The 11,018-nt window shown below is 40.9% G+C and overlaps 2 protein-coding genes across 2 annotated transcripts in view; one reads left to right on the top strand and one right to left on the bottom strand.

The window, feature by feature from the left end:
* Positions 1-780: 780 nt before the first annotated feature.
* The window catches only part of RFTN2 (raftlin family member 2), a 61,449-nt gene continuing 51,211 nt past the window's right edge, over positions 781-11,018 (bottom strand). The window contains exon 9 of the mRNA XM_082657683.1: positions 781-2,228. Coding sequence (XP_082513809.1) covers positions 1,956-2,228 — 273 coding nt within the window. The 3' untranslated portion in view covers positions 781-1,955. The remainder of the gene's footprint in view (positions 2,229-11,018) is intronic.
* On the top strand, positions 3,015-3,850 carry LOC309825041 (small ribosomal subunit protein eS1-like). Its single transcript, XM_082658382.1, has one exon. The coding sequence runs from the start codon at positions 3,033-3,035 to the stop codon at positions 3,825-3,827; it is 795 nt and encodes a 264-aa protein (XP_082514508.1). The 5' UTR covers positions 3,015-3,032; the 3' UTR covers positions 3,828-3,850.

Raw genomic sequence — 11,018 nt, 5'->3', positions numbered from 1 at the left:
GCGGACTCTCAACCACTGCGCCACCAGGGAAGCCCCTTCTTTCTCTGTTTTTAATACTTCAAATCCCTTCTTTACACTAACAGAATATACCAGAATCTCTGCCTGTTGTAGACCCTGGCGTTAGGAAAAACTGTGTGATCGTTCTGAGTTCATTACCTGTGTTTCATAACTCATGGCATTTTGTGGGCTCCAGAAGTAGTATTTATTTCTACCAAAAATTCACCAACTCATGAATATGGAACTCAGGTTCATCTAAAAGTCAAAACCAAAAGCACTTCTGCAAATACTGTTGATAGCTATTTCCATAGAATAATACTGAGCAGAATATTCTTCAGTTCCTTTATACCTATAAAGGTAATGCTTCTGCGTGGTAGAAGTAGAATAATTCCATGTCAATCTTACCAACAATTCATGGAGATCAACATAGTTTAGTTACACCATACATTTTTTTTTGAAGTATGGTTGATTTACATGTCAACCATATGGTTGATTTACATTTACATAACAGATTTACATAAAAACTTTATTTATTTTTTTGGCCACACTGTGCGGCATGCAGGTTCTTAGTTCTCCAGCCGGGGATTGAACCTGTGCCCCCTGCATTGGGAGTGCAGAGTCTTAACCACTGGACCACCAGGGAAGTCCCTAGTTACACTATATATTTGATAACATGTAATACATATCTGTCATATGTGTAAAACATTATGAGCATTTGTGTTCAATAAAACAATAGCCCAATTACAAATGACATTTTATTATTCAAATGACTTTATAATGTCAACACCAATGCTAATAAAAATATTTAATAGGCTGAACTCATCAATGGCACAGTTGTAATTCATTTGAAGTAAACCACATTTCAAAGTAAGCCTTTCGTAGATAAATGAAAATCCTCTATTTTGTAAAATTTTAATCTTTACCTGTTAAAGGCTGGGCAAGGCAAAGGCATCCCTACTAGCAGAGCAAGAAAAGCAGAGATGGAACAGATAAGTCACTGTACACGTTGCATGTGCTATGAGCACCTTTTTACTCCTGCAGGACTGAAAATTCTGGGTTTCCACATTCTTCATGCTTTAGCAATCAAAATAAAAGCGTAATTCATATCTAGGCTGATAAAAAACTTGTTTCCATTTAAAGTTGATGTTTCCCTTTTCAGACTATTTACAATTTAAAAGAAAGAAAATTAATTCTGTCTATTACGGTTTTTAAATATTGAGATTGTGGGTTCTTCTCATATTGAATTTTAAGGGATGGTGCTTTGCTGTGTTTCTAGGCTATCAGACACAAGAAAGTTTAAGCTCAATGAATTAGTACGAGGTTGGTAACATGGTGACCCTTTAAAACCAAAGACATACAAAAAGGATTTTTTTTCAAAGAATATTTTAACAAATAAGGGTTTGCTTTGTACATACCTGCCATAGTTAAAGACAAAATTTAGATTAATTGTTATATTCAGAAAATAGGTACTTTATTAATTCGCCCTGTGTGTGTGTGTGTGTGTGTGTGTGTGTGTGTGTGTGTGTGTGTGTGTGTGAGAGAGAGAGAGAGAGAGAGAGAGAGAGAGGAAGAATTTTCAGCTTAAGTAAGGCTCTAACCTGAGAATTTTCTAATTAAGTGAAAATACTGGTTGAGATATTTAGTTGTCTTACCAGGAATTGTAAGAAAAGTATACCTTACACATTCATGAGACACTGAAGTATATTGGTTAATAACCTCATAAGACATCTGCTTAAACAGATGTTTTAGTTGAGAAAACTGTAAACATGATTCTAAATTTACAAATATGTTGGTTATTCTTCCTTGCCTGGAAGGTTGAGCCAAAGTTTATGTAGATTAGAGGAAAGCCTGAGTCTGGAAAAATTCGAAGTATTCCATAAATGCAGATAAAGCAATACAATAAAGTAACTTGGCAATTATTTTAATAATTATTTACAAGGCCTCTGTTCCTTCTTTGCTCACATACAAGTGACCTGAGTTACTCCATCTTCCTGGTCAAACTGTCCATCATCTATTTCCCGCAGGACACTGTCACTGTTGCTGAACCCGGAGAAGCTGCTGTGCTGGGCCGGCCTCTTCTCCTTCATCCAGCATTCTCGAGAAGGAGCGAGGAGGCGCGCCTCGGGCGGGCTCCAGCCCTCTGCAGGGTGTGACAGGGCCGTGTCCAATCCGACGCTCCTACTAGTGACTTTGCTCCTGTCTTCACCTTTCACGTGTCGGCCGCCTTTCCTCTGAAACACAAGAGATTGGCAACCAGGAGTTAAAAGAATGGGCGCCGCCTTGTCCCGCTGGTCTAGTTCCCTGCCCGCTTCTCTTCAAGGGCCAGCTCGGGCCGCCCTTCACGTTCCCTCCTCCCCGCCCTCCACGTTCCCTCCTCCCCGCCCTCCAAGCGAAGGTGCGCTCCCCTCTCTGTTCACACCACTTGGTGGCTTCCTGGCCCATCGTTCTCCTCATCGGCGGGCGGGCTGTGTGCCCCTGTCTGGGTCCTCAATGACACCTCTGAGGAGAGGGACCTGCTGAGATCTTACTTGGGGGAGCAAAGCAGGTAGAGAGAGATGCTAAAACCTCCATTTTCCTTCTAGGTGTTTGTCGGGATCTGAGCAGCAGAAAAAGTGCCCCAGAGGCTACCTCTCCCCCATTTCTATAGGAATAGACTGCACAGGTGATTCAGACTGAGATCATATTGGAATAAGGGGCACCTTTCTAGGTGGAGCAGACGCCTCTCCTTGTCCTGCTACAAGCCGCTTCTGCCTGACACAATGGGATTGCTCAGCAGCGGGACCAGCTCCTTCTGCAGACTGTCAGAGAAGCTGCGGCTATTTTCACTATGAAATATTGCTGAGGCCTGACCTCATCCTTGCTGCGGTTCGCAGTAGAAAGACGTGGTCTCTGCCAAGGTAACTTAAGTCAAACTAAGATATCTAAGTCAACAGACGGAGAGCTCAGGGAGAGAACTGTGGGTCCTCAGACTCCTGATGAGCCTACAGGGGCTTCTTTAATACCGATAACATCCTTTTGGCTCTCGGAGCAGCGCCATGGCGGTCGGAAAGAACAAGCACCTTACGAAAGGCGGTAAAAAGGGAGCCAAGAAGGAAGTGGTTGACCCATTTTCTAAGAAAGATTGGTATGATGTGAAAGCACCAGCTATGTTCAATATAAGAAATATTGGGAAAACACTAGTCACGAGAACTCAAGGAACCAAAATCGCATCTGATGGCCTCAAGGGTCGTGTGTTTGAAGTGAGCCTTGCTGATCTGCAGAATGATGAAGTTGCATTTAGAAAATTCAAGCTTATTACTGAGGATGTTCAGGGCAAAAACTGCCTGACTAATTTCCATGGCGTGGATCTTACCCGTGACAAAATGTGCTTCATGGTCAAAAAATGGCAGACCATGATTGAAGCTCACGTTGATGTCAAGACTACCGATGGTTATTTGCTTCATCTCTTCTGTGTGGGTTTTACTAAAAAACGCAACACTCAGATTCGGAAGACCTCTTATGCCCAGCACCAGCAGGTCCGCCAGATCCGCAAGAAGATGATGGAAATCATGACCCGAGAGGTGCAGACAAATGACTTGAAAGAGGTGGTCAATAAACTGATTCCAGACAGCATTGGAAAAGACATAGAAAAGGCCTGCCAATCTATTTATCCACTCCATGATGTCTTTGTTAGAAAAGCAAAAATGCTGAAGAAGCCCAGGTTTGAATTGGGAAAACTCATGGAGCTACATGGTGAAGGTAGTAGTTCTGGAAAAGCTACTGGGGACGAGACAGGTGCTAAAGTTGAACGAGTTGATGGACATGAGCCACCAGTCCAGGAATCTGTTTAAAAATCAGACTTTTAATGGTGACAAATAAAGACCTCATTTGTGCTAAAAAAAAAATACTGATAACATGACAGATATTAGATCATGATCATATACTCAGGCACAAAAGCTGAGTAAGGATAAATAAGATAAAGATAAAATTTAAAAAACATTAAAAAAGCCCAGTAATTTCCCAGATTACAAAGAGTTTATTTGCTTAAAGCTCATTTATATGTTAGTTGGGAACTATGATTACATTTTCTCAAATGTGAGAACTAAATTTACTCAAAAAAAACTCAGAAAAATATATAGAAGTCAGATGCCTAGGCTAGTCTTACGAAAGTTTGTTAATCCATAGGTTTCTTGAACTATAGTGTATAAAATAGAAATGCATGGACTTCCCTGGCGGTCCAGTGGTTAAGACTCCATGCTTCCACTGCAGTGGGCGCGGCTCTGATCTCTGGTCGGGGAGCTAAGATCCCGCATGCCGTGCGATGGGGCAAAAAATTAAAAAAAAATAAAAGTAAAAGGATTTCATACTGGCTTTCATGGCAAATATACCATGCAAACAGCGGTATTAAACTGAATTTTGTGGGCTACTGTGGAATGTAACCACGGTTGATGGCACTGTTTGTATAGGAAGATGCAGGCCTCAGTGTGTTGCATTGAAAGGAGTGTGTTGGCAGCTCATCTTTTTCTTGGCTGAGTTACTGGAGTCCTTGGACAAGTTGAAAGGAACAAGTCTGCAGTGGGTCCTGCCTCAATAAAGGCCCACTCTTACAGCCCAAGTCAGACATAGCTTGATGGTAGGGACATTTTCATTTGCATTCATCAAGTGCAAGTCTCAGATCTCAAATCTTTTCCCTTTTTATTCCCATTCACCAAATGTACTGAATTTAATACAAGCAGTGGAACCTGACAGACTTACTCTCAGGGTAGAGGATTTGAGAATGTCTCGTTCTCCCTGGCATTGGGACGCTGGTCAGTGAGGATATAGCCTTTTGGCTGCAGGCGGGGCTGACCGGTACTGCTCCTTTCTCAAGCCTAGCTACTGGCTCCTTTCCCACAGGCACAAAGGATGCATTCACTCCTGAATGACCTCTCCTGTTGACTGAATGAAATGGGAAGGAGGGGGAGCCTGGGAGCACTTGGCAGCCTGGATCTTTCCTTTTTCACCAGCCCCAGGGCCAAAGGTGAATTTTGCAATAAATTCCTTCTTGTACATCAGCCAATAGAGGCCAGCTCTCACATACTCAATGAGAATTTTCTTAATAAAAATTGGGTATTAAATAAGATAGTGACAGTAATTCACTTTTAAATAAGTATTAATAAGTAAACAGCCACCAAAATTTAAATATTAGAAGATGACAAAATACCTAACTCTATAAAAGATTTCAGAACAAACTCTTTTTTTTTTTACCAAGTGACTTTTAATAAATACATGTTCAGCAGTGATGTCACCTCCCTCACCCTACATGAAATAATAGCTTTTCCAACAAACCAAATTGCAATGTTCTTATAACTTAGAGTGTAGGAGACTGAAACATGACCAAGTCCTTGGAGATCATCTACTTTAATCCCTCATTGTACAGAGGTAAGACCCAGAAGGAAGATGGTATTTGTCCAAGGTCAGGGAGTAGCTGGCTTTGAACTGGAGCCGGAGTGTCTTACCTTATTTTTTTCACATTATCTGCTCTGCAAAAATATGAGTAGATTTGTGGTCAAAGATTTGTATGTTTCTCAAATAAAAGTTTCCAATTACAAAAATAGTACACGCTCAGTGTAGAAAACCAGGCAAAAATAAAGAAAAAAGCAAAACCCACCCACAAACCCATCTCACAGAGATACCACTGTTTAAATTTGGCATGTTTTACTATGTATTTGCATATGCACACATGGATGTGTACAGCTAGCTCACTTTTGCACTTAACACTCACTATATTTTGAGTATTTCACTATGTCAATAAAGAGATTTTTCATGCAACATTGCCAGACTTATTCATATAGGGTCTCACTTTCTTCTGATATTTTCACTGTAGAATGAGAGCAGATTCTACCAAGAGTTGCATGCAGATCTAATGCTACCCTTTGATAAAATCAATCAACTTCTTAGAATCATCCTCATTTACTAAAAATGAATGACCCATTTCAAATACACGAGACTCAGTGACAAACCAGTCTCAGGTAGGCTCTCCTACCAATGTATCTTTCATTTTCCACTGTTGACATCTTAAAAACAAAAGTAAAAGAACAAAGTCAGAATTATACCAGCAATCGTAAAACTTTGCATTGTCTTGGACAGTGTTATGATGGATAGAGTGGAAGAGTAGCTAAAAAATATGGTTTATAAAGTAATAAAAACATGGAGTGGACATTCAAGATTTCTCTTCCTTGTGTGTCTCAGGGTTGAAAGAGGAATAGGAAGCCACTGTAAGACTAAGTGTGACTCCAGTACCAGTTAGAAGAGTCCGAGCTTTTGAATCATGCAGAGAAACCCCAACCCTTCTTGCTCACAGAATATGTTCCTGAGTCATCCAAGCTTGGGGCTGTCAAAATCATTCAAACCTGGGAAGGGAAAAAGGTGTCGTGGACAACCATCTTTCCAGCTAGCTTTCCTATCCACCTTCCTCTCTACTGCAGTGTGGGCATGTGACCCAATCAGATCCAATCAGAGTCCTTCCCTGGGATTGCTATATTGACTCTAGGATAAAGAAGTTCTTTCTAAAAATTGAAGTATAATTGATTTACAATATTATATTAGTTTCAGGTGTACAACAGTGATTCAATATTTTTATAGATTATACTCTATTTAAAGTCATTATAAAATATTGGCTATATTCCCTGTGCTGTACAATATATCCTTGTAGCTTATTTATTTTATACATACATACATACATATTTTATATATACATTTTATACATAGTAGTTTGTACGTCTTAACCCCCTACCCCATCCTGCCCCTCCCCCTCCTTTCCTCTCCCCTCTGGTAACCACTGGTTTGTTCTTTATATCTGTGAGTGTGCTTCTTTTTGTTATATTCATTTGTTTGTTTTATTTTTTAGATTCCACATATAAGTGATAACATACAGTATTTGTCTTTCTCTGTCTGAGTTATTTCAAGAAGTTCTTTCTTTTTGATGAGGTGGCCATACTCACCTCATAAGAAGCCCTCTGCACATACATACGTAGAAGCTGAAACAAACAGAACATCCTGGGACTGTTGAATCTCTGGAATCAGTCCCTGAGGCACTGTTTTTGGTAGCTCTCTTTTTGATATTATGAGCTATGCCAGAATCCTTCCCACCTAGAAGCCAATAAATTCCCTTATGGACAGAGGCTAATCTGAGCAGGGTTTCTGTCCCTTACACCCCAAGGGACACCAATAAGTCATGTGGAAACAAGTGTGGGTGGCCCAGAAGAGGGCTGCTCTCCAGCCTGAACACTGCCCTGTGGCTGCGGTTGAGCCCTCGTCCCTTCTGCCCACACCAGTAAGAAGCCCATTTGCTTTGAGTGAAAAGCATTCCCTAGATGAAGGACTTCATTAATGATAAAAGCAAAATGCTTTCATTTTTATCTATACATGATGTTCTTTGAGGTACCTGACATCTTCTATTTATACTGCCACCAAATTAGATTTCACATAGACTTCAACTGAGGATACTAACAGCTAGTGAATGAAATATGACCCTATGACTTTCCAATAATTTCAAATGACTGGAAAAGTAAGAACAAAGTTTGATTAAATAATTATCTTACCATGCAGTAAGGAAAGAAGTTAATGTATATGTTAAACATTTCTTAGTATTCATGTGATTTTATTTTTTTATTATTATTATTTTAATTTATGAATTTATTTATCTTTGGCTGCGTTGGGTCTTTGTTGCTGCACACAGGCCTTCTCTAACTGTGTCTTGGGGGAGCTACTCTTTGTTGCGGTGAGCGGGCCCCTCACTGCAGTGACTTCTCCTGTTTCAGAGCACAGGTTCTAGGCACACAAGCTTCAGTAGCTGTGGCACATGGGCTCAGTAGTTGTCGCTCGCCGGCTCTAGAGCACAGGCTCAGCAGTTGTGGCGTACGGGCTTAGTTGCTCTGCGGCATGTGGGATCTTCTCGGACCAGGGCTCGAACCCAGGTCCCCTGCATTGGCAGGCAGCCTCTTAACCACTGTGCCACCAGGGAAGTCCCCATGTGATTTTATTTATAGTTACCGTCAAAAGATCTAATTCAGAACATTTCTGTGACTGCAGCTCCTTCACTTCTGGGTTTGTATTAGAGAAATGATTCAATAGATGTGCCCAAGAAGTCTTTACCACTTGAAATCATTCGTTTTGAGATACATTTTAAAGATAAGAAAATAATTTGAATGCAAAACTTCTCTAAAGGAGAAAAACAAATGTAAATTGGAACCATTTAAATTTAACTCCTGTCTCCCAGGGTCTATTCTCTCTATCTTTCTTTTAATAACAGAACTCTGCACCCACCTCACCACCAATGCCTTGCAATTTTTAGCTGGGCATGTAGTATTTCACTATGGTACCAGCACATGGTTGCCCCAATTACATTTCCCAGCCTCCCTTGCAGATGCTTGTGGTGACATAAAGTTCAGGCCAATGGGATGTGAGAAGAAATATGTCTGTGACTTGGGGGTCAGTGCCTTAGAAGCATGCCTGGAATTTCCTACTTCTTGCTGGCTGGACACAGCAATGAGTGAAGAAGCAGTCCTGGGTCCAGAGGCAGAAGCCAAATGTTGAGGGTGGCAGAGCTGACCAGTCATGAGGCAGAGCTTTGCCCACCCTGGATTGCCTGCCCATCTTTAGATAATTATGAGAGAGACCCTTCTGTTGTATTTAAATCATTCTAATTGGTCTTTTTGGCATAACATCTTAGTAACTAATTAGTTACCACTTAGTAACTAACAGAAAAAAATTGTTGGCAACTAATGCTTTTTAGCTTAATTTTTCCCAACTTTCCAATTATGAAAAATTTCAAATATACAGAAAGTTTAAAGGATACTACAATGAACCTACTACCTAGTTCAAAACTTGTTAATATTTTGCCATATTTGCTTTATATATATATAAATATGAACATATATATATATATGTTCATGTGTGTTTTTTTGAACGTCAAAAAGCATCAATGCACTACATTCCTACATATTAGCCGAAGGTAATTTTTAGCTGGAGAAAATGGAGGGTCAGTAGGAGTTTCTGGATTTTTTCTTCAGTTTCTCCATAGAGTTAGTGTTTAATCATCTAGTATTGAAAGAAAAACATTCCTATGAAAACAAAAGCAACATTCCATGTGACCAGGTGCTGTGCCCAGCCCCCTACGTGTTTTCTAACTGAATCCTCCTCCCAACCCTGTGGTAGGTACTAACATTGTCCATTTTACAGATGAGGACACGGAGGCTTGGACAGCCTGGCAGAAGCTGTTTGTACACACACACACACACACACACACACACACACACACACACACACCCATCCCCTGGAATCCCTTTCATGGTTTGTTGTCTACCCCTAAGAACACCACTGGATGGAAACCCTACTCTGAGTCAGTGGAAACTAAATACTTTTAAATGACCTGTTGTTTCTTATAAATAATTATCAAAGGGAAATGGGCTGAAGAATTTAGCTGAAATAAAGATTTTTAGGTAATAGAAAAATCTGATGAGTTTTTTACTTGAGTCTTCAAAGAAACAGAAAAGTTAAGAAAGAAGATCTTGGAAGAAAAATTGAGAACATTTAATAGATGGAGGTAAAATCCTGGTCAGAGTCTCTTACCCTGCTTAGCGTAGCAATCACTTCCTTGAGTCTATCAAGAGCCCTCCCCCCAAAATAAAGAAAAAAATTTTTAAATAGATAAAAGGAAGAGCAAGATAAAAAGAACCTTGCTTTCGGGGCTTCCCTGGTGGCGCAGTGGTTGAGAGTCCGCCTGCTGATGCAGGGGACACGGGTTCGTGCCCCGGTCCGGGAAGATCTCACGTGCCGCGGAGTGGCTGGGCCCGTGGACCATGGCCGCTGAGCCTGCGCGTCCGGAGCCTGTGCTCCGCAACGGGAGAGGCCACAACAGTGACAGGCCCCCCCCCAAAAAAAGAGAAAAAGAACCTTGCTTTATTTATACTACAGAGCCTCATGTAGAGGAAATGGAGGTTAACAATCTCATTATACTTCATAAAAATTCCATTATCCAAGGAGAGTTTTTACTGAAGGACAAAGGTATAAAAAATATAGCCTATGTGATTTATAAAGCATGCAATCTTTCATAACATTTTTATTTTATTTTTAAATTAAAAAAATAAAATTATAAAGCATACAATCTTTTAAATTTTAAATTTAAAAGTAAATATGTAAAAGTGTAAAGTTCTATGAATTTTAATACATGTGTATAAATTTGTGTACAAATCATAATCAGGACACAGAACAGTCCTATTATCCCGCTCAAAACCCCCCATGCTATCCCTTTATCACACCCTTCCCCAAACCCCAAATCCCTGGCAAGCCATGATCTGTTATCCACAGTACAGTTCTGTCTTTTTGAGGATGTCATATAAATAGAATAGCACAGGGACTTCCCTAGTGGTGCAGTGGTTGAGAGTCTGCCTGCCAATACAGGGGACATGGATTCGATCCCTGGTTTTGGAAGATCCCACATGCCTCGGAGCAACTAAGGCCATGTGCCACAACTACTGAGCCTGTTCTCCAGAGCCCGCGAGCCACAACTACTGAGCCCACACACCGCAACTACTGAAGTCCATGCGCTCTAGGGCCCAAGCACTGCAACTACTGAACTCGCGTGCTGCAACTACTGCAGCCCAAGCTCCTAGAGCCCGTGCTCTGCAACAAGAGAAACCACTGCAGTGAGAAGCCCATGCACCACAATGAAGAGTAGCCTCTGCTCGCCACACCTAGAGAAAGCCCGCATGCAGCAACAAAGACACAATGCAGCCAAAAATAAATAAAAAAAAAAAAAAAAAAAAAAGAATAGTACAGTCTATAACCTTTTGAGACTGGCTTTTTTTTTTGGCTGCGCCATGCAGCTTGCAGGATTTTAGCTCCCCAACCAGGGATTGAACCCAGGCCCCGTCAGTGAAAGTGCCAAAACCTAACCACTGGACCACCAGGGAACTCCCTGAGACTGGCTTCTTTTAATCAGCATGCTTTGTGAGATTAATCCACGCCATTGTGCACATGAGGAGTGCATTTGTTTTTAT

This window comes from Grampus griseus (genome assembly GCF_964374135.1).
Source record: "Grampus griseus genome assembly, chromosome: 7".
NCBI lineage: Eukaryota > Metazoa > Chordata > Mammalia > Artiodactyla > Delphinidae > Grampus > Grampus griseus.
This window is presented reverse-complemented; position numbering and strand designations above follow the sequence as displayed.